Source organism: Microtus ochrogaster, chromosome 1 (genome assembly GCF_000317375.1).
Source record: "Microtus ochrogaster isolate Prairie Vole_2 chromosome 1, MicOch1.0, whole genome shotgun sequence".
Lineage (NCBI taxonomy): Eukaryota > Metazoa > Chordata > Mammalia > Rodentia > Cricetidae > Microtus > Microtus ochrogaster.
The window spans coordinates 11,066,446-11,088,615 of record NC_022009.1 but is presented as its reverse complement, the minus strand read 5'-3'; the positions used below and the strand labels follow the sequence as shown (position 1 = coordinate 11,088,615).

Here is a 22,170-nt window from a genome sequence, read left to right as displayed (position 1 = left end):
TGGGTCTCACGGCCTTTGACTAGATCTATGGCTGGGTCTCACGGCCTTTGACTAGATCTATGGCTGGGTCTCATCACCACCTTTGACTCCGTCCTTGCTTCTCTCTCAGCTCTATGAAATTGCACGCAGTGCCTACAGGAACAAAGAGAGGGTCAAAATGGTGGTCTTCCCTCCAGGCTTCCATCACAACCTTCTTTGTAAGAGCCCCTTGCTACTGAGAAGTGTGAGGTGAGAGCCACTCTTGCTAACTGTGACTCAATTAGCTGTGCCACAATGGCAGCTACCAGGGCAGGGCTGGTTATTCATTGCAAATGTGAGCTGACCTAAGCCCTCTTTCTGCAGAGACTTCCTGAGTCAGCAGTGGGCATGAGGGCCGAGAAGAGAGGGAATCTCCAGAGAAGCTGTGGTACAAACGTCACCTGAGCTGTGGTTTCTTTATGCAAAACTGCACTGGGCTACTGGGATGAGCTGAAGTCCTTGGTGCTTCCACAGGCCACCTGCCGTTTAAATAAAGAAAGCTGCATGGAATGTTCTTTAGTTCATGCATCGTCGTCTGACTTGAGAATCAGCCAAATCCTCAACGTGGAGAATCAGAATTTAATACGCTCTGATCTCATCTATAAATGCCTACTTTGGGGAATCTATGTATGTCATGGATCAGCTATAAATGTCCACAATGGGGATATCTGTGAGTAAGGTCACTGCTAGTATGAATGTATGAATGGCAGTACCTGCAGAGATGGGACGAGAAGGGACTATTTAGGAACCAGAAGGTGTTTCTTACCAGACACTGAACCCGTGAGCCTCTTGATCTTGGCCTTTGCTCATCTTCAGAACTGTGAGCCTAACTTTAGGACGTTTGTTAGTTATCTAGATTAGCACCTTCTGTTACGACAGCTTGAAGGGACCCAGACAGCATCCTGGAGCTTGAACTCCGACGGTACTGAAACTATTTTACCATGGTTCCTTTAGACGGCAGTACACATTTCCGAGCATTTTCCCAGCAATCCTAGCAGACTGCTGACTGACAACTGGAAGTCGACATTTTATTGTTCAGCTCCAATATGGCCATACATTTCCTTTCCCACTGCTAGAGGCACTTAACTAATTAATAACAAAACAGAATCAATGAAGCTATAAAAATATTCAAGTTCAAGAAGAAGTTACTCCTTTCCGAGAGGCATTCTACCACCACTACTCCCCATTGATGCCCCTGCTAGACTCGTTGGAGAGGGAAATCTTCAGATCCGAAGGCTCCATGTTCCAGATGTCCTTGGCGTATTCCTTAATTGTCCGGTCACTGGAGAACTTCCCTGAGGCAGCTATGTTTTTGAGCACCATTGTGTTCCAGGCTTTCTGATTCTGTGAATAACATAAGCACATATAGTCCAGCATCTGTGTGCCTGGCACACTTTGGCAAACATCAGGCCAAACACACTTCACAGAGGAACACAGGAACCAACTAGAATGACTTGTAACTGCATTTGTTCTGCTGACAGCTGCCTAGAGCAGACTACGCTTTCTTCATGCTCAGAGTGTATGTCCCTTAGGGATAAAAAAGTATTTTTCATTTTAAGGGAAACAATGGGCGTGGCATGGTGGTGGATGCTTGTAATCCCAGCCCTTAAGAGGCTCAGGCAAGAAAATCTCAAGCTCAAACCCAGCCTGGGCTGCCTAGAGAGAGACTCCATCTCTCAAGAGAGAGTGAGGGAGAGAGGAAGAGAGGGCGAGAAAGCAAGAGAGAGAGAGAGAGAGAGCAACAGTATGAATGAGAGAGAGAGAGAGAGAGAGAGAGAGAGAGAGAGAGAGGGGAGGGGGTAGGGAGGGGGAAGGGAAAAGGGGACAGAAAGGGGAGAGGGACAAGAATAATGGACAGAGATGAGGGAGGAGGGAGAGGGAGGGAGGGAGAGAGAGGGAGAGAGGAAGAGAGAGGGAGAGAGAGGGAGAGAGAGAGAATGAAAATCTATGGATGGGAATTCTCTAATTGGTAATCCTACTAGGTTTCCAGTGTTTTAGCATGCAAGACATATTTTCCATGCACTATTACAAATGGAAAAACCTAGGAGGAGAGCTGGCTTGCTGGTTAAGAGCACAGCACCTGTTACTCCTTTAGAGGACCTGAGTTCAGTTCCCAGCACCCCTCTTGAGTAACTGCCTGTAACTCCAGCTCTGAGGGATCCAATTTCCCCTCCTGGCCTCTATGGGCACCTGCACACACTTGGCATCCGCTTACATAGACACACATAAATAAAATAAAACTAATCTTAAAAAAATAAACGTAACAACTTCTCTTCCACCTAAAGGGGGGAGACGGGACTAATGTCACTATCCAAGAGAGGACATTCAAAGAGGTTTAACCTAAGACTCAAGCAGTTTGAAAACCAGTGAGCATTAGCTTGGCTTGCCCATTTAGCTTCCCTTGTTCTTTTGAAAGGCCTATGTCCCATTAGGTTGGTTCTAAATCCCCACAACTCCACTGGGGCTCAAAACAGGGTGAACTAAGGTTTTATTCTCAATCAAAAATATTTCAAAATTTTACTTTTTTTGGTAAAAGCATATAAAATATATTTAACTTATTTTTTAAAGATCTCTGTGGGTTTATTGGAAGTTATTCAAATTTAAAAAAATAAAAAAATTAAACTATCATCAGACCCTAAGCTATGCCAAAATGAAGCAAATGAAGCCAAAATGACAGTTCACTCAGGCATAGAGACTTCTACACAAAAATAAAAACAAGTGGGGAGGTGGTGGCTCACACCTTTACTCCCAGCACTTGAGAGGCAGAGGCAGGCGGATCTCTGTGAGTTCAAAGCCAGCCTGGTTTACAGAGTGAGTTCCAGGAGAGCCAGCACCATGCAAAGACACTCTGTCTCGAAAAACCAAAATACAAAAATAAGAACAACCACTGAAATGGATAGTGGGCGTCTTAGCCATGCAGGTCCTGTTTACTAAAACGCTCAGCAACTCAGTTACCGTCAAGAGTGGAGAGCTGCAATCTGCACTAGCAATCAGGCAGGAATGAGCGAAATGTGGTGCTCCCAGTGGACAGTCTGTGGATCTGGGCTTAATTCTAACAGAAGACCCTCTGTGTCTAACCATCCTTGACCTCAGTCCCTCGTTCTCACTCATGATTTCCTTCCCTCTTCCGACTGACTTCTGTTTCTCCAGGCAGCTGTTCTCTTTCCCGAGTTCCTGGAGCTGCATGGGCTTTTTCCACTCCACGTTCAGGAAGTGGTCAGTGAGTTACTTTGCACCAGCACCGCTGCACTGTTCACAGCCACTGATTTGAACTTGGGTCTATGCTCTGTTAGGAGATTCATCTGACTCAACCTAAAGGATGAGGGCTGGCTGCAAGGCAGCATAGGCTTTCCGGGGTCTCATCCTACAACCCCAGAGGGCTATCTAGGGTGACTGTATGTGCTACTTGGCCTATCACCTGCCCTGAGAAAGGATGGGAAAGGATGTTTGTGAAGCCCGCCTGGAGCCTCAGCTCAGAGACTGCTCCTCAGGTACCCTTCCATGCTTTTTCAAGACATGTCTGGAAGGTTATTTGACTGCATAACTGCACGTGGAGGCTTATTCATGGCTCTAGGTTCTGCTTATAATCACCTAGAACCCTCTCTTCTTTCTGTGCTTCACATTCTAGCAATCTGGACCCACCACAAGACTGGTCTGGGAGTCTATATTTTTCAGTTTTCAGAGACTACCGGGTCTGTTCTTATCCAACTAAATTGTGGCTGGGTCTTGTAGTAATCTTGACAAATGTTTCAAATACGATTGGCATATTCTATCCATTGATGTGGCCGCAGGGTGAGTTGTCACCTGCATTTTGAACCAGCAGCCTAGGTGACTGTGATGTATAGTTCTGGTTAAGAAACCTGGGGTCATAGGCTGCTTGAGGGAAGAAGGGCCGAGCTCGGCAAGGCCTCTGAGGCTTGTATCCTGAGCTTCCGGGATAGGCCTGCAACATGGTAGGTGCTCAATGAATACAAATCCCTGGTGATTTTCTTTTTAAACTAGAGTAATGAAAAACTACAGCTGTTATCGAAGTCTCAAATTCAGACATCTGGAATAGCCCTCCCAGTGCATCTTGCAAACTGGAAAAAGTACACATTTTGATCTCGACATCTGCAGAGTTCTCTCACCTACGCGATCTCTTTTCTCTTGGTACTGTGGGAGGAAGCTGTCAGACTCAGAGCCCTGTGTGTGCTAGGCAGGTGCTCCACTGAGCTTCCCTAGCTTTGACTGGTCAGTGGGGCTCTGTTATTTAGAGTTCAAAAAAAGCAATCAATTAATGAACCGCAGCAACTCATTTAAAACCCACTACATACTCACCATATACAGCTGGCTGACTTTTTCTTGACACTTGACATAGGCTTCGTAGTCCGCAAAGACTTTAAATCTATGTTTGTTTTTTGTATGTGTGAGGTTGGAAGAAAAACAGAATAAATTCATGAGCAGAGAGTCCACGTTAAACCCTTACTTGCTAACTGTTCAAGCATGCCTATCTTACCAACAAGAATAGTCACCGTTTCGTGGTTCCCCTATGTAAAAATGTCATCATGTGTATGTGTGTGAGAGCTGAATGTATCAGTGGAAAGAGAAAAAGAAATAAGGTTTGAGTTTTCTTCTCAACACTTAACATTTGTGGCAGATGCCCCGCCCCCAAGCTTATGGTAGCTAATCGGATCACAGGTCTGTGCTAAATTCTGCGCATGGATTGTTGCTACTTTGAGAAGTTTTTGTCCCCTTTTCATGCGTCAAGTCGGACCATGTAGGAACCCACCTGTCATGATAGAACAGCATGTTGACGATGTCTTTGAAGAGCTCAGGCTGAGCGGGAGAGAAGAAGCCATTGTCAATTTGGTCAATGGCCAGCTTCAGTTCCGGAAGGGCCTCATAATATTCTTTGGCCTTATACCTGTAGCAAAGGGTGGGAGGAGGAGGAAAGAAGAGGGTGTATCAGTGCGTGTGATGAGCGACACACCAAATGCCTCATTCGCTGTCAGATACACAGAAACACCAGCATTTACATACATGGTTGTAGATTTCAACACAGGTATAATACTAGGTCCTAATTTATCCCCTCCCAACTGGTTTGTCCCTTATAATCAAAAGCATTAAGAACAGGAGATAATGGAAATCCTAGTATAATCTGATAGAATAAAGTTTATTGTAAGTAGACTATAGCTCTAAATAGCATGGTGTGAGTGGAACTAGTTGCTTTCTTTGGACCCGTAAACCTGTTGGATTCATAAAACTTGATGCTACTGAGAGAGACTTATTTCTAAGGGTCAGAAGGTGCATTTACCATCCTCTGAATTTCCTGGAGCTCCTTTGGGTTCTTGCTTGAACTCGGGTTAATAAGCCCAACTACATATTAAGTGAGAACAAGCACTCTGAGGCATATCTCTCTCTACACTCTGCCATGTTTTGGTCCATCATCAAGAGACCTTAAAGGAGCACCAGGTAGCGATTTAACTTATTGACAAAAACGTTCAAGTAAATAGGCTTCCTCTTTTGATGAAAGTAAAAAAAAAAAATCAGAGACAGGAAGCTGGGAGGCTGACTGAACCGCTGTGGCTGGTAACCATGGCAACTTGCTTGCACATCTGTCCTGAGCATCCTTGAGTTACACTGGCTGGGTAACTAAGGCTAGCTGTGGCAAGGAGGACCTGCCTCCTCATGGGAGATGTACTGTCTCTACATCTCATGAGATCAGGCCTTAGTGGGATGCCTACATGAACGAGCAGAAAGCCCTTGGGAATAATATCCCTTCCTGGGGGTGCCGTCCTCAACAAAGGGGAGCGGTTCTCTCACCCTTTCTTGTCCAAAGCGGCCACATCATCTACCCTCATGCCAAAGATGAACAGGTTCTCCTCCCCGGCTTCCTCTGCCATTTCCACGTTGGCGCCGTCCATAGTCCCGATGGTGAGGGCTCCGTTGAGCATGAACTTCATGTTGCCCGTCCCAGAGGCTTCCGTGCCTGCAGTGGAAATCTGCTCCGACAGATCTGTGGCTGGAATGACTGTAAGCAGGCCAGGTCAATATGGTGATTCTGCATATGAACATCCTGGTACCCCGTCGGCAGTATAGAAGGATAGAGCTCACTTTCTCCTTGACCCAGGCAGCTACTGTGCCCTTATGTACCTGTGTGCTTACCACTCTCTCTTGGTCTACAAACTTTAGGAGTGTCTACTGGCTCTGAGCTAAAAGTTGGACATTATCTTTCTCCCTTTATATCTCTCCATTTTTATTTCTTCTGCTTTATACAACATACTGCAACCTCTATTTCTTGGCCCATACAATTTTAAGATCTTTCCTTAACTCTTCTTTTTGCAAGGGACTGAATTGTTCCACATCTTCCCTTGTTCCTTCCACCAACACTGCAGTGGAGGTGTTTTGTGCCTGGGACTAGACATTCAAGCTCTTTCCCCTTCAGCCTCATGTGCACCCAAATCAGATCTGCCTGAACCTCCAAGCCCCTTCATCACAGTGGTCAAGCCCGAGGCTGCCTTATTTGAGAGTTTATTTGTGGATTAGATTTGTACTCATTTGTATTTTCAGGAGCCTGGCTCCTTTCTCTTTCTGCAGAGGCATTTAAAGCAGTGACCCCACGGGCCACCCAAAATACCACAAAGAGAAAGTTGACTTTTACTTTTCTCAATCTGGGAAGTAGGTGAACACGCAGTTGGCATTGGCTAGTGGGTGGTTTCTCGGGCGGTGATGAATCGTGAATAAAGAAAGGTCCCAGTGGTAAAGAAAGGGGCACTGGCTTCCTGCCTGCTGGTCCCTGTTTGGGAACTCTGTGCTTGACTCTGCAGCGCACATCTAAGCCTCGTGCTTCGGCAGTGTCATGTCTGTCCTCATTTGCCATTGCATGAACAAATGGCAGCCCTTCCTGCCATGCAGTGATGAGAATCATCCGAGAGCCGGGGAGCTGCTGCTCTCTTGCAAAACGTGGGCTGGCAACTGAAGACCTTTCTTCCCCTTGGCAGAGGACCATGGCCACGTTTCAGCATCCCCACCATGGCAGGCTCCAGTTGTAGGAACCAGGCACTTGCAAACCTGACTGTTTGACCGCAACCTCATGGGTCACTCTGGTCACCTTAGAATGTTGCTAGCTTCCTGGAGTCAGCTGCCCCATCTCTACCCTGAGCAAGTCCAGATTTTTGTCCCTCGCCTCCCCCATGCTTGGCAAGGAAGACATTACCTTTCTCGGCAAGAGATACTCTGTAATTCTCCAAGAAGATGACTTTCAACTTGCTGCCAACCACGGGGTCATTGTTCACCACTTCTGCCACGGAGGTGATCAGCTTTATGATCATTTTGGCCATGTGATATCCCGGGGCAGCCTTGGGGAAGAACAGCAGTGTGTGGAGACACGGTCTGATCAATGAAGAAAGCAAGCAGCGAGAGACTCGAGCCCTTAGGCCCCGCTGAAATTCAGCCAACTTACTTTGCCACCGATTATGACTGTCCTTGGCACAAATACCTTCTTAGGGTCTTTCTTGATGCCTTCAAATGATGAGATATTTACGGATGAATGGTGTCCGCTGTGCAGGCACAGGGACCCACCTTGAGACTGCTGCTTCCACCCCAGAGGGGGATTATGGGGGACAGAGAGGGGGTCAGGGGGGCTCCAGGGAAACTCACGATTGTACATGGTGATCACGTGCAGACAGTTGAGGAGCTGCCGCTTGTACTCGTGGATCCGTTTCACATGGACGTCAAACATGGAGGATGGGTTGATCTTCACCTTGTACTCATTTTCCAGGAACTGGGAGAACTTCATCTTATTTTCCTGTGGAGAGTGGACAGGCCAGAGCTCTCTCAGACAGAAACCGTGGCTGTCTGCTGGAGCCTACACCCTCAGCTCCGAGGTGAGGACAGAGATCCTCGCCTGGCAGGCGGTCTCACCTGCTTCACTTTGGCTATCTCTCGGAGGAACATGTCGTCACTCACGAAGCTGTGCAGCTTCCTTAGCTGGCTCAGGTCTTTCACGTAGTCCTCTCCAATTTTCTATCAATTTAAAGGAAAAGGCGATAATATCTTAATGTAAGATGGTAATCACATCCACCACAGCCAGTGTAGGTAAGTGGCTCTCATGCCAGCGGTCCACACAATGGCTTGTTTCCCTCACAAAAGAAGGGAGACTGTCTATGTGGGGAGAACTTTAAATATAAGAGCTTCACATACAAAGATGATCAAGAGCCCAGGTTCTGTTACGTTTCTGACCTTGGTTATCCCTGTTCCATCTGTGAGTTACGTAGACACTGTTGGTCATCATATCTATGCAATCTGTGCAGCCCTTGTTCAAATTAGAAGAATTTCAAGATGGGGGCTGAAGGGATGACTCAGTGGTAAAGAGCAGCCCCTTCTGCTCTTGCAAGGGACCTGAGTTTGGTTGCTAGCATCCATATGGAGGAGGGACTCACAATGGGCTGTAATGTCAGCTTTAGGAGACATGACACCCTATTCTAGCCTGCAAGGGCACCTGCATCATGGGTGTATACTCTTCACATAAACAGAACTAAAAATAAAATCAAATGAATGAAAAGATGGTCCTGCACAAAAGCATGAGCCACATATTCAGAAGCCAGTCCCGCACAGGTAGGATGGGTGACATCCCTGTGCCCTTACTTGCCGACCCCACCTCCACCAGCCTCCCCCTCAGCCGCCTCCTTCTACCTCTGCAATCAGGTCAGCCAGCCCCGGGTTGCAGAGTAACAGCCAGCGCCTGGGGGTGATCCCGTTGGTCTTATTCTGGAACTTGTCTGGTTCTAGCTCACTGAAGTCCTTGAATCTGCAGATGAAAGAGACAAACTGCTGGCTTGGGCTGAAACGGGCAGCAGAATCCCGCTGGCTGGGTAGAGTTCAGAGGTGCACGAAGCCAAGGGAAGGGGAGGGGAGGACTTGGCAGCAGCTATGGCTGTCATTTTAAACATTTGAAATAGAAGAGATTCATTTGCAATTCAAATCAATTGCCCCAAATCTAGCCACCTCCATCTGACTTCCTGGCTGTGACAGATAGACCAAGTTTTTCAGCAGAATAGTTCACGGTTGCTCTTACTTCTAGAATTAGGGTGGTACAGAGAAAGTATTTTTGTCTTTCTTTTTAAGGAAACAACTCTCTATCTACAAGACAATACTTGAAAACATTTCCCAGGCCCCTTCTCATCTGGAAGCTCCATTGTATCCATGGATCTGAGTTAGACCTGCAGCTCCAGGATGGTCTGTCACTCACACTTGGGTCTTGACAATGTCTGAGTGGATCTTTGCGACACCGTTCACCGCATGGCAGCCCACAATGCAGAGATGGGCCATGTTGATCCTTTTGCCCCCTTCCTCTTCGATTAGAGACATCCTCCGCATGCGGTCGATGTCTTTAGGAAACAAGGCCACGATTCTCTAGCCAAAGAAAGACACAGAGCTCGCTGGCCACTTGGGTTTTCAAGTGGTCCAGCCTCTCACGCCTCCAAGCAAAATCTCTGCCAGAGGGAGAAGAGACAGAAAGCAGAGCTGGTGGCTGTGGAGATGCCAGCCCTCCATTTTACACCTGCAAACACACGGTTTAACAGAGCCCCACTCAGACTCGAGGGCTTCCATCAATGAGTGAAGGCACCAAGTCCGCGTTTAGGAAAGGAGATCTTTGTGGTGACCCCGGACACGTTACAGCCGTGTTCTCCTGAGAGGTAAGTGTCTCTTGAAACAACTTACATCTAAATGCTTCTGATTGATCTCATAAATGATCTGCAGGTGTCGAGGCAGCAGCTTCTCCACCAGTTCCACCGGCCAGCGCTCCAGGGCCTCCGGGAGCACTGTGTGGTTGGTATAGGCGAAGGTTTTCTTGGTGATCTCCCAGGCCTGCAGGAGGAGATGGGTCGGTTCCTGTGCCTTCAGTGCCCACTCCCACAGCACGTCTCAGCCCCCACTCCCACAGCACGTCTCAGTGCCCACCGTGTGCCACAGGTGCTTCTGTGCACAGAAGGAAATACTCGATTCCACAGAGACCTCAAATGGTCCAGGTAGCAGAATTATATTTTATTTTTTTCAGGGAAAGAAAAAGCTTTTTATAAGACTATAATAAGAAGAAATTAGCATTCTGATCAACTCTCTCCATGATCACTACATGGCTTTTATTTATTAAATATTAAATAGTCAAAGTTGGAGATTAAAACTTTAAGTAAACACACAGCAGGTTTAAAATTCTGCATTTTAAAAGTATATTAAAAATGTTCCCAAGCTGGGGACGTGGCTCAGTTATTAACATGCTGGCTACTCAAGCATGAGAACCCGAGTTTGAACCCCAGCATTCATAGGAAACAACAAAAGCACGGGAAGGCAGAGACAGGAGAATCCTGGGCTCACTGAACAACCTCCTGGCCTATTTGATGAGTCTCAGCCTAAGGTGAGACTTTGTCTCAAAAAATAAGGTGAACGATGCTGTAGACTATTATTTTAAAATATGTTAAATTTGTTTACACTGTGGAACATTTGTTTAACAATGTAAAGATGTGCTGCTTTTGTTTATGCTGCATGTGTTTAACTCTGTGAAGCTGAAGATTCTTCCTGTCTAAAACACCTGATGGTCTAGTAAAGAGCTGAACAAGAGAGAGGCAGGCAGAGAGGATAAATAGAAGGAAAAACCTGGAAGAGGAGAGAGCGAGAAAGATCACCAAGTGAAAAAAGGGGCCACCAACCCAGCCACACAGCCAACCATGGAGAAAAAAGTAAAGAAAGGTATACAGAAACAGAGAAAGGTAAAAACCTAGAGGCAAAAGGGAGTCGGAACAATTTAAGTTAGAAAAGCTGGCTAGAAACAAGCCAAGCTAAGGTCTGGCATTTATAAGAAAGAATATGCCTCCATGAGTGATTTATTTAGGAGCTGGGTGGCGGGACTCCCAAAAGATAAGAGTGAAAAGAGTAAAGAGTACAAAACAGCACCCAAGCTGTCCCTTAGCCTCTACAGGCAATCACACGTACCCCACCCCATACACATACAAATGCTGACTCCCAAACAATGTAAGGGGGCTCTTTTAACTAGCTGTCTTCACTGTCTAGAAACAAAATATGTTCAACACAACATAATCCATAATGCAGCTACTAGCCTGGCTCCTGCCTCCTGCTTTGCTGGTAGCTGGTTAGTTTGTAGTTTTATTCCCTGTGGAACTCTGAGGAGGAGACAGGCTGGTAAGGGGCAAACCATACCCTTCAATTGTGGGACTCCAGCAACAGAAGCTTACTTTGAACAGAAGAAACAAAGGAGCTTTTCAGATGCCCCTCAACCCATACATTCTGAAAGGTTTAAGGATAAAGATGCCAGACCTTGGACCAGGGCAGTTTTTCAATATCCACAAAAATTCTCATCAGCTCAGGGATGGCGAGCGCAGGGTGTGTGTCGTTCAGCTGGATGGCTACCTGAGTAGAGACAAGACATCAGTATGAAGGTGAAAAATGGCCCAGGGTCTGGCTTCCTGTCCTCATCAACATCTGGAGGCAGTGCTAAGGGTCCCGACCCTTTTGGGGGTCACATATCAGCTATCCTGCATACCAGATATTTACATTAAATTCATAATAGTGGCAAGATCACAGTTATGGAGTAGCACCAAAATAATATTAAGGGTGGGGGTCACCACAACATGAGGAACTGTATTAAAGGGGCGCAGGAAGGTTGAGAACCACCGACTGACTGAACAAAACTCCCGCTTCCTGGGAAACATCTGAATGAAATATGGACTCTGCCTGCCCAACTTTCTGACCACTGGGAGAGGGTAACTGATGGAAGTCCTCCATGGAGGGCCTCGCCTATGGCCGCGGTCTGATCAGTCACCTGATCTGGGAAGGCGTCGAACACGGTTCCCACACCATCCTTGGAGCCAAACTTGGAGGCCTTGAAACGTCGGATGACATCCTGCAGGGTCGCAGCTACCACAAAGTACTCCTGCTTCAACCTCAGCTCCTTTCCTTCAAAAAACTTCAAGGCAGAGAAACCGAGTCAGAGTGGGTCGCAGTGGAGCGGTGACCAAATGTGACCAGTCTCCACTGCCTAGGGGACTTTAAGGCACTGAGAGGAGCCAGGGCGAATGAAGAAATATTCACCTTCACGTCCCTGAAAACAGTTCAAATGACAGCAAGATGTTCAGATAGAAGATAAAGAGGTTGGGGAAGACAACAGGAACGTTTTGTTGTTGTTGTTAAATAAACTTGATATAATTTTCTTTAAGGGTCTTTTTTGTTTGTTTGTTTGTTTTTAATTTGATGCCTGTCCCCAGGAGGTCTAGAAGAATGTATACTACAAGAAACAGTGAACCAACCCAGAACTGAAAGATAAGAACCTGGAAACAATGACCTTCGTGGGAGGCCCTCTAAAAGACAGGGAGTGACAGGAACTGACATTTGGCAGACAGCAAATAGAGAGCCCAGCGAGGACTATAGTGGGAGAATGGGGGGGGGGGACGACACATGTCTGTGATGGGGGAGTGGATGTAAGAATACGAGGCTTAGCCAGGCGGTGGTGGCGCACGCCTTTAATCCCAGCACTCGGGAGGCAGAGGCAGGCGGATCTCTGTGAGTTCGAGACCAGCCTGGTCTACAGAGCTAGTTCCAGGACAGGCTCCAAAGCCACAGAGAAACCCTGTCTCGAAAAACCAAAAAAAAAAAAAAAAAGAATACGAGGCTTATGCTTGTCTTCAGTAGTGTGTGTGTGTGGGGGGGGGTCAAACAAACACTTGTGGGCATGGACAAATCATAAAGTAGTAATAACTTCATGGAAATGGATGACTGTTTGCCTTTCCAAACATGTCTTTCCAAACGTTTATGTTTGATAAATATAGAAGAAATTGCATTTAGTCAGTAAACTTGTCTGGGATAATAGTAACAATGAGATTTTCTAGATGGTACTTACATTTTTTAAAAATTTTCTTTGTTTTATATGATTTAATTTTTTTCTAATGGTACAATTTATAATGAAGAAATTACTGTAAAAATAATTTAAAAACACTCTGCCTACTTATGATAAAATCAAGCATCTATTAATCTAGAGAACTGTTCAAGTCCTAACAATGAAACTATTAATTAAACATAATCTCTGTCTTTAGTCGTGGGGAGATGGAAGTGAGAACAATTTCTTTAAAAATTTTAATGTGCCCTATTTTGGAAATCTGAATAGTCTAGTACTTCTTGATTTGAGCCCTAAAGATGAGTCAGGATTTGTGAGATAAACACAGAGTCAGAGGAGTTCTCGGGGGTGCTTGATGGGGGTGGGGGATCATGGTAGTCAGTTCAGTGCTCCAGGACCCTCGCTGCCGGGCAAGATCCCAGGAGATGAGTCAGAGCACCGCGACCTATTTGGGAGGATGTCAGGCATCCTCAGACCCTGTGCATGATCAGGAGCCTCTCATGGCCTAAGCAGGGCACACAGCTCACTAGGGGCAGCGTGAGAAAAGCAGCAAGATTCTTGGAAGAAAGGCAGAAGTCTGGACATGGACTATGGTCCTATCTAGGAAGAAAAATGAATTTGTTCTTTATAACCATAGCACAAAAAATGATGTTTTGAACCCACTCTGAAAAAACAAAGCAATACCAAGAGAGTATCCTGAGGGCGACTTTAACCCAAAAGTCCTTTTTTCTTTTCTTTTTTTTTTTTTTTTTTAAATCTCAACCTAACTTAACACACCATGCTGATTACTATAGATGAGCATTTCCAGGTCAAGTCAGGTTTGGTTCTCACAGAAGGTAGCCTCTCCAGTTACAGAGTGCTGCAGGCCTGGGGTTGGCTGGCAGAGACTGCAGACTTGGAAAATTCTTATTCCGCCCATCAAAGGCAACAATGTTTTGCACTCGGGCTTAGTGACTTTTCTGAATTGTGTAACAGCTCCGTGTCTTTTTCCCAAAGGAAAAAAAGACATGTCATTAGGTTCCTGAAAATGTCACAGCAAATCCATCTACTCCCTCCATCCCTCTCAAGAGTCCATGGTTCATCACCAAGTCAACATCCAGCCTAAACTGCATCCTGGTCCCCAGAGTCCCTGGTCTCTACCACCGCAGGGAAACAGAGTACTAGTCTGGGTTGCATCTGAAATTACTTTCAGGAAGAATCATTACATCTACAAGACATGATTTTAACCATAAAGAAGTTGGAGTTACAGATAAATAAATCAACCAAAAATCTGCGGTGGTCACTGCAGATCCAGTTCCATACACCAAACACACGCTAAAGTGTTACGCTGGTCACACTGGTGCATGTCCACATCTGTAATCCCAGTCCTAACAGGCAAAGGGCAAAGGCCAGAGGACCCTAGAGAGTTCAAGCCTAGACTAGTTTACTTAGAGAGCTCCAGGCCATCCAGGGCAAGATAAGAGATCCCGTAACACACACACACACACACACACACACACACACACACACACACACACACACACCACAAACTGGACCTGGGGAGAAGACGCAATGGGTAAAACACTTGAGAGAATCTGAGGACCTGAGTGTTTGTAAAACTCAGAATGTTTGTAAAACTGGGAGTGGGGAGGGAGTGGTCTGTAGTCCCGCTGGCTTTATAGGTAGATGGAGAATTCCCCAGAAGCTCAAGGGATAGCCAGGTATACAGAGCAGTGGACAACAACAAAAGAAGGGGGGAAAGCCCATCTCAAAAAAGAAGGCAAAAAAAGCCGGGTGGTGGTGGCGCACGCCTTTAATCCCAGCACTCAGGAGGCAGAGGCAGGCGGATCTCTGTGAGTTCGAGACCAGCCTGGTCTACAAGAGCTAGTTCCAGGCTCCAAAGCCATAGAGAAACCCTGTCTTGAAAAACAAACAAACAAACAAACAAACAAAAAAAAAGAAGGCAAGACTAACATCCAAGGTTATTCTCTGGCCTCCACATATATGTCATACTTCATACATGCTTGTCCATACACAGATGAGAGACAGATCCAGCCTTTAGAATAGCATTAAGATAACCTGATATAAGAAAAGCTTAAAGATCCAAGCTAGTGACAGAAAAGGTAGGCATTGTCACCATGACCTCCCTGATCCTGGGGACAGAAATCCAGGAAGAGCCAGGTGAGTGTGGGAGGTGCCCAGGAAGGGAGCATCCCCAATTCTAACTACCAATGAAGCCTCCATCTGGAAACAAAACCAGGCTTTCTTAGCATTTCACTCATCTTTTATATCCAGGTTCTGTTTTGAAATGGGGCTGGAGAGATGGCTCAGTGGTTAAGAGCACTGCCTGCTCTTCCAAAGGTCCTGAGCTCAATTCCCAGCAACCACATAATGGCTCACAACCATCTGTAATGAGGTCTGGTGCCCTCTTGAGGAAGAGACCTGGTCAGTCATCTTCATCAACTTAGACTATGAAACCCAATATGGACAAGGTCAACAGAATCACCATATATGGGCTGCCCATGCATGCTTCAGCATTGCCAGGGCATACATTTCAATTCAATTTTTTTTCTGTTTTGAAATCTCAGTTGATGGAGCCACTAATCAAAGCAAAGCACCAAGTTTCATCTTGGAAACGGCACAACTTTGTCTTCCTTACTTGATTGGGAGGAGAAAGTGACAGAAGGGATGGAGCTTATTCTGCACACAGTTTCACAGGTTACTAGAGAGGCTCTGGGAAGCGACCTGTCTAAGCAGGCCCTGTGTCACTCACATTGTCATTGGGGTAAAGCACTCTGGAGATATTCTCAGCCAGGTTCCGGTCCAGTACAGCCTGAATGTAGTCTCCAACATTAACTGAAAGAAATGAAGAAAAACCATCAATAGACAAAGCAGCCACTATTGGAGCAAGTATCTTGAGCTTGTCTCATGTGCGGCCATGGACAATTCCTAAGATTGTCCTAAAATCTAAAAGGGTTTCAATAAACCCCAACAGTGGCCTTCCTAGGAGAATTCAAGGCCAGACTGAAGTTTAGCTTTAAAAAATTGCTTCCTATATTTGCAGCAAAAAATACCAGTTTAGTCAGGCATGGTGGTGCATGCCTTTAATCCCAGCACTTGGGAAGCAGAGACAGGTGGATCTCTGTGTGTTCAAACCCAGCCTGGTCTACAGAGCAAGTTCCGACCAGCCAAGGCTACCTTGGTCACACCTTGTCTCCAAAAACAAATAAATAAACAAACAAGTGAAAAAATGATAAAAAGCCTTCTCGGTCACTGAAGATGAGCAGGAACTCAAAGCTTTTTTCTCAACTTCGGACATCAATATGCAGTGTACACAAAGAAAGCAGAGACCCGGCCATACGTACAGTCTTGGAGGTTGAAGTCATTTGGCGCTCGAGCTGACCAGAGGCGCATGGTGTTCACAGTGTTGTTCATGTACCCGGGTACGGGGGTGTCATAGGGCAGAGCCAGGACCACCTGCAGGATTAAACATCAAGGTGGGGTGATGGAAGCTGAGCAGTGTCTGCGGGCTGCAGTGGAACCCTATTCCTGACTGGTCACATACCCACATTGTGTAAGTCAGACTTGAGAAGTGTTTCAGGACTATACACTGTGTAAGTCAGACTCGAGAAGTGTCTCAGGACTATACACTGTGTAAGTCAGACTCGAGAAGTGTCTCAGGACTATACACTGTGTAAGTCAGACTCGAGAAGTGTGTCTCTGGACTAAAGAGAGCTGGAGTCACGAGGCTGCAGAGCCTTCGTAGAATTTCTTTTTTTTTTTTTTTTTTTTTTCTTAATTTTTTTTTTATTAAGAAAGAAAAAAAAATTTTCCGCCTCCTCCCAGCCTCCCAGTCCTCCCACTCTCCCCCCCTAACTTCCTTCATTTCTATGCTCAATTCCTACGTGCTCCTTGCCCTGAAGGAGGAGCACTGTGTTGTGGAGTAATCTTTCTGCACACTGTGAAGATGAGACTTTGACAAGGCACTTTCTGATTCGTTTAATAAAGAGATGAATGACCAATAGCTAGGCAGGAAGAGCTTAGGCAGGACTTCTGTGAGAAAAGAGGAACTCAGGGAGATGTCTCTAGGCCCATGAGAGCCACCAGTGAGACATGGAGGGAGGTTGGACATACAAAATGAAAGAGGGATAAATGATGTGGGAGTGTCATATATCAATCTGTTGATTTCATCGGTTAAGTAATAAAGAAACTGCTTGGCTGGCCCTCATAGGTTAAAACATAGGTGGGAGGAGTAAACAGAACAGAATGCTGGGAGGAAGAAGAAGTGAGCCCAGACTCGACAGCTCTGCTCTGGAGCAGAGACAACATGCTCCCATCTCCAAGGCGGACGCGAGAGCTCTGCTCTCTGAGGCACACGCGATTCAGCTCCGACCCAGGATGGACATAGGCTAGAATCTCCCTGGTAAGCCACCTCGTGGGCTACACTAGAAATGGGCTAGTTCAGGTGCAAGAGTTAGCCGAGAAGAGGCTAGATAGAAATGGGCCAAGCAGTGTTTAAAAGAATACAGTGTCCGTGTAATTATTTCGGGGCATAAGCTAGCCAGGCGGCCGGGGTGCTGGGGACGCAGCCCCTCCGCTCCTATTACTACAGATAAAAGTCACAGGGCAGAACACAGATTAACAGAAACAGGTTAAGTTTTATGAACTAGTTGGGAACAAGCCTATGCTAAAGGCCAAGCTTTCACAATTTCATAAAGTCTCTGTGTCATTATTTGGGAGTTGGTGGTCCTGATGAGAAAGTACTGCCACGGCATTGGAACGAACGGCTGTGATTTTAGTGGTAGAAAAGGATTTAGGATAATTAACCGTGGTGTATAAGCAAATGCATGCACACGAACGTAACCTACTGAAGGGCAGCAGTAGTCAGGGCAGGCTCTGGGTAGGTCACTCAATGATCTGATGTCGAACATGCTAAAATCCAACAGAACAGGAAAGCAATGGAGCTACCCCACATGAGGCATTTAAAATGTCGTGCTAGCCAGATTTTCTGATGTTGTGAAAAGCTGTTTTAGTGGCTTCGGTCATGATCTACCGAGTCAGGTGATAATTAGCTGAGCTCGGTTCAAGACGCCAGCTTTGGAAAATCTAGCCCCATCTTTGTGACAGCTATTCAGACAGATGGATGGGGAAGGGAACTGTTTCACAGGACATTTAAAATTCGTATGAAAAATGACCTGTTTATTAATAATACGTCTCATCAGAGCCAAGGTTCAAGGAGGGAGATTGGCAGGATGATTGCATGGAAGGATATGATTCATCATTTGGTCCAGCCCATTCACTGGGACCCTGATGGAATAAATCACCCTTACTTGAAGATCTTTCACCTAGAAGTGAAGGTCACCAATCAGGAGGTGTTGCGGAAGGACAAATGTCATTTGTAGACTGGAAACGACTCTGGGTTTAAACAAGAATTGCCCTCTGCTCCTCCCAGTGTTACAGAGGCAGGCTAAGGATCATCCAGCTTGGATCTCATTTCAGGGGCTTCAGAGCTACGTCCCCTCATAGCTCACCCCAAGGCTGTGTGTCACTTCTGGGATGCACCAACATGTCCGGAGACTACAGAGTTTCCCACAGGTATGTTGACCACTGGCTCAGAGCAGCGCTGAGGCTGACACTCTCCTGCAAACCCTTCCTGCCCTTTGTCCTTCACACATGGCGCCCTGTACCATGAAGACCCCCCACTTCTTCCTGCTGCTCCCCCTCCTCATCTTTCCTCGTTTGGCTCCCACACATCACCAGCACAGCTAATTCTCTCTGGTATCCGCTTCCCCCGTGGGCCTGAGTTACACAACAGTGAGCAAACAGCTCCGCTTGTTGGAAGCCATTCCCTGCATGCTCAGAGCGTGTCTGGCCTCATGCGCTCTGACCTCACCAGTCACAAATGTGGGGCTGATCCAGGCGATGACTCTCTCACCCATAGCGTCCTGCAGGGTTTCAGCCAACTCTGTATATCATCTCTGGCCCACAACCTTGCTTCTCTAGACATAGACACAAGTACCTTGTGATTGAATGTCTGGATTCGCCATGACACTATCCAAAGGTGCGTTGTGAAAGCAAACCTGCCCAGCCGCAGGACCTCCAGCACAAACAGAACGCTTCTGGGATTGATTGCATAAGCTGCAGAATTTTGGATAGATCGGAAGCTAATGAAGTTGCAGGCACCAAACTCTATGCCACACTAGTTTAATACAAACAAGTGTGCTGTTCCTTAGAGTGGATTTCCTGGTCTGTTTATAGTTCACAAGGCAGCATTTGTGACCAAGTGCAGCTTAGACTGTGGCCAGACATGGAAAACAAAATAAAGACGGAACTTACCTTTAAGTCTAAGTACTGGTCTATACCCTACATCATTTCACTGGTTCGGTCCTCACCTGTCACTTGGTGTGCCACGTACGTTCACATTCAGATGGGAACATTTTAAGTCTTTATTTTTCTGAACTTTGAATATCTCTCTAGGGATTAGTAAAATAAACCAGTAGTTTAAGAAAGAAATCAGCCATAAGTCAGGCATGCTGAAACATGCTAAGACATCTGACATAGAAGGGCATTATTTAGTTGGTTCTGAAGAATGGCTAAGATAAGTGCCTTGAGACCACTTTTATTCAGCAAATATATCAAGAGAAGCTGTGCTGATTGGACAAGGCAGCCCAATAGGGAGTAAGGTCATTTACCAGAAAATATGACAGAGAATCACAGATGCCAAAGAACTAGCTATAATCTGCCGACTGGGCCATACGCACATTGGATGGTGGGACAAAGACTCATTCCAGAGGAAGTGCCCTTGAAGAAACAGCAGTAGCACTTTTTCAGAAGTGATCTCGGATCACAGATCCAGCACTGTACACAGATTGTGCTGTGGGCTGAGGCCACGAACATCTTTGAAGACTACCGTACTAAAATGTACAGTGATGGGCTGAGTAAAAGCTTTGAAAGTGACTTTACTTTGGTATCAACAATGTTTATAAAACCAAAGAACTAAACATCCAGGGAGCTATCAGCTAGGTACTACCAAGTTGATTAATATCTGATCAAGCTGATTGCAAAATGGCACTGTCAGTTAACCTTGGGCAAGGCACTTCCCTCTTGTCCTCAGGGCCCTTATCTCCCACAGGTACGGCAGCCCAAAGAGGACATGCATGTTTATTTACACAACTTCACTCCGCTATTTGATAGACAAGACGCCACTCTCTTTCTTTTTTTGTGGGGGCAGTGGTTGAAACAGGGTTTCTCAACATAGCCCTGGCTACTGTGGAACTCTGCGTAGTTCAGGCTGGCCTCAAACACACAGAGATCCACCTGCCTTTGCCTCCCGAGTGCTAGGATTAAAGGCATGCACCACTGTGTCTGATCGAAACTTCATTCTTGATTCGGTGTAGCGCTAGACCCTGCTCAGTGCAATGTCCCCTGTGCTGTAATGTTTGTCACAAGAACACCGGATTACCTGGGTGTCCACCCACTTGGTCCCAGTCTGGGTGTGCTCTACTCTTCCGTAGAAATGCACAGGCAGCATGAATTCAGGGCGCGCCTTCTCCCAAGGGTTCCCGTGTCGGAGCCAGTCATCTGCCTCTTCTACCTAGAAAGGAGACACGGTCCCAGCCCATCAGTTATCGTACAACACACGATATCTTTGACAGCAGCTCAAGAGTGCTGCTTTGGGAAGGAAATCCTATGGGTCTTCCTACCTCATTTCACCTTTGCTCCTGTCTCACATCCTAAGACAATGACAGCGCTCACCGACAATGGCGTGTTTCGTGCGTACTATTGTATTTAATTCTCACAGCAACGCTAAGATTTCCATCTTTTCAGAGATGAGGAAATACGACAATTCAAGGTCACACAGACGGAAGATGATAGCGCCTGACAGACTTGTTTTGTGATTCAGAGCCCATGACTCACATCTGGGGATGTCCTCTAGAAAGGCTAACGGTTGAGTTTCTGGACCACATGGTCCAACGTGAAGCTTTCAGTCAAGATTCTGATGCCTGGAATGCACAGAATGAGCTAGGGAATGCTCCTAGAGACCACTCTCTTACTAACTAACGCTCATTTCATCACAGGCAGAGAGAATTTCGTAGTCTTCACTGCTCACTTTAATCCTTATGGAACTTTGACTTCGTAACAAACTATGCATTATGACTTGAAGATGCCCTATACTAAAAAGTAAGGAATTAATTTTGACAATTTCAACTTACACAGTACTTATGTTACTCTATAACAAACTGTTCCAAAAAAAAAAAAAAAGAAAGAAAACCAGATTTCCTATTTAGGGCGTTTAGGACATCAAACTAATTTTGGTTTGTATAGCAATCAAGAAGAGTAAAACAATAATACTGCTGTACCGAGGGGTGTAGTTTAATTAATTAATTAAGTGCACTTAAAAAACTATGCATTTGTGGAGTTTTTCAGCTGATAAGAAGCTTGCAGGTAAAGTGCTTGCTGGGCAAGTTTGAGAGCCTTGGTTTGGATCCCCAGCACCCACTTAAAAGACAGACACGTGGGGTGGGGTGAGCACCTGTAACCTTAGCACTGAGGGGAGGGTATGAAGACAATGCATTCAGGATGAGCTATTTAGCCAAACTAGCCAAATCACTGAGCTCCAGGTTCATGGAGACCCTGTTTCAAAAAATAAGGTCAGACTGGTCGGTGGTGGCACATGCCTTTAATCCCAGTACTTGGGACTCTGTGAGTTCAAAGCCAGCCTGGTCTACAGAGTAAATTCCAGGATAGCAAGAACTACATAGAAAGCCTGTCTCGAAAAACAAAAACAAGCAAACGAAACAACAAAAAAACTAAGGTTGAGAGGGATGCAGGAAGACACATCAACCTCTGGCCTCCACATGCATACGACAGATATAGACACAGAATAAATAAATAGGCAGATGGGTGGGTAGCCTGGTCAGTGTGAACGGGTGTTCCCCTTTCTGCACTGGTCTGTTGTTGAACACCACAGAAGGCACGGACGGCAAGAGGAAGATGTGGCAACGAGGACTTTTCTATAGGAAGTCATAAGCTTGGGAGAACGGAAGCCACATTTCTGCTGAGAAAAGTGTCTCCATCACAGGCTCCTTTGTCCTCAAGGAGCAGAAATGCCCAGGGGACAGGATGGCGCCTCACACCCATTCCTTCCCCACTCTCATTCTGTGCGGCCTTTGCGCTTGTGAGTAGTCAGCTGACCACTCAATTGTAGGCTTCATCTGCCCCGCCTCAAAATGGCTGTTTTTGCTCCCATGGCTAACAATTTTTTTTTTTTTTGAGACAGGGTTTGTCTG

General features: G+C 46.1%; 2 protein-coding genes across 3 annotated transcripts in view; one reads left to right on the top strand and one right to left on the bottom strand.

Annotated features, from left to right (window-relative positions):
- Positions 1-775, top strand: part of Abhd12b (abhydrolase domain containing 12B) — a 25,777-nt gene extending 25,002 nt beyond the window's left edge. For both annotated transcript variants that reach the window (XM_005343202.2, XM_005343201.2), the window contains 2 exons: positions 110-228; positions 343-775. In XM_005343202.2, coding sequence (XP_005343259.1) covers positions 110-228; positions 343-370 — 147 coding nt within the window. In that variant the 3' untranslated portion in view covers positions 371-775. The remainder of the gene's footprint in view (positions 1-109; positions 229-342) is intronic.
- A 257-nt stretch (positions 776-1,032) lies between these two features.
- Pygl (glycogen phosphorylase L) overlaps positions 1,033-22,170 on the bottom strand; it is a 36,550-nt gene continuing 15,412 nt past the window's right edge. Inside the window, exons 5-20 of the mRNA XM_005343198.2 lie at positions 20,343-20,474; positions 16,246-16,357; positions 15,654-15,736; positions 11,834-11,977; positions 11,329-11,421; positions 9,721-9,867; positions 9,248-9,411; positions 8,692-8,806; positions 7,921-8,022; positions 7,657-7,804; positions 7,460-7,518; positions 7,214-7,355; positions 5,821-6,028; positions 4,787-4,921; positions 4,336-4,402; positions 1,033-1,362 (exon numbers count right to left, since the gene is read on the bottom strand). Coding sequence (XP_005343255.1) covers positions 1,195-1,362; positions 4,336-4,402; positions 4,787-4,921; positions 5,821-6,028; positions 7,214-7,355; positions 7,460-7,518; positions 7,657-7,804; positions 7,921-8,022; positions 8,692-8,806; positions 9,248-9,411; positions 9,721-9,867; positions 11,329-11,421; positions 11,834-11,977; positions 15,654-15,736; positions 16,246-16,357; positions 20,343-20,474 — 2,019 coding nt within the window. The 3' untranslated portion in view covers positions 1,033-1,194. The remainder of the gene's footprint in view (positions 1,363-4,335; positions 4,403-4,786; positions 4,922-5,820; positions 6,029-7,213; positions 7,356-7,459; positions 7,519-7,656; positions 7,805-7,920; positions 8,023-8,691; positions 8,807-9,247; positions 9,412-9,720; positions 9,868-11,328; positions 11,422-11,833; positions 11,978-15,653; positions 15,737-16,245; positions 16,358-20,342; positions 20,475-22,170) is intronic.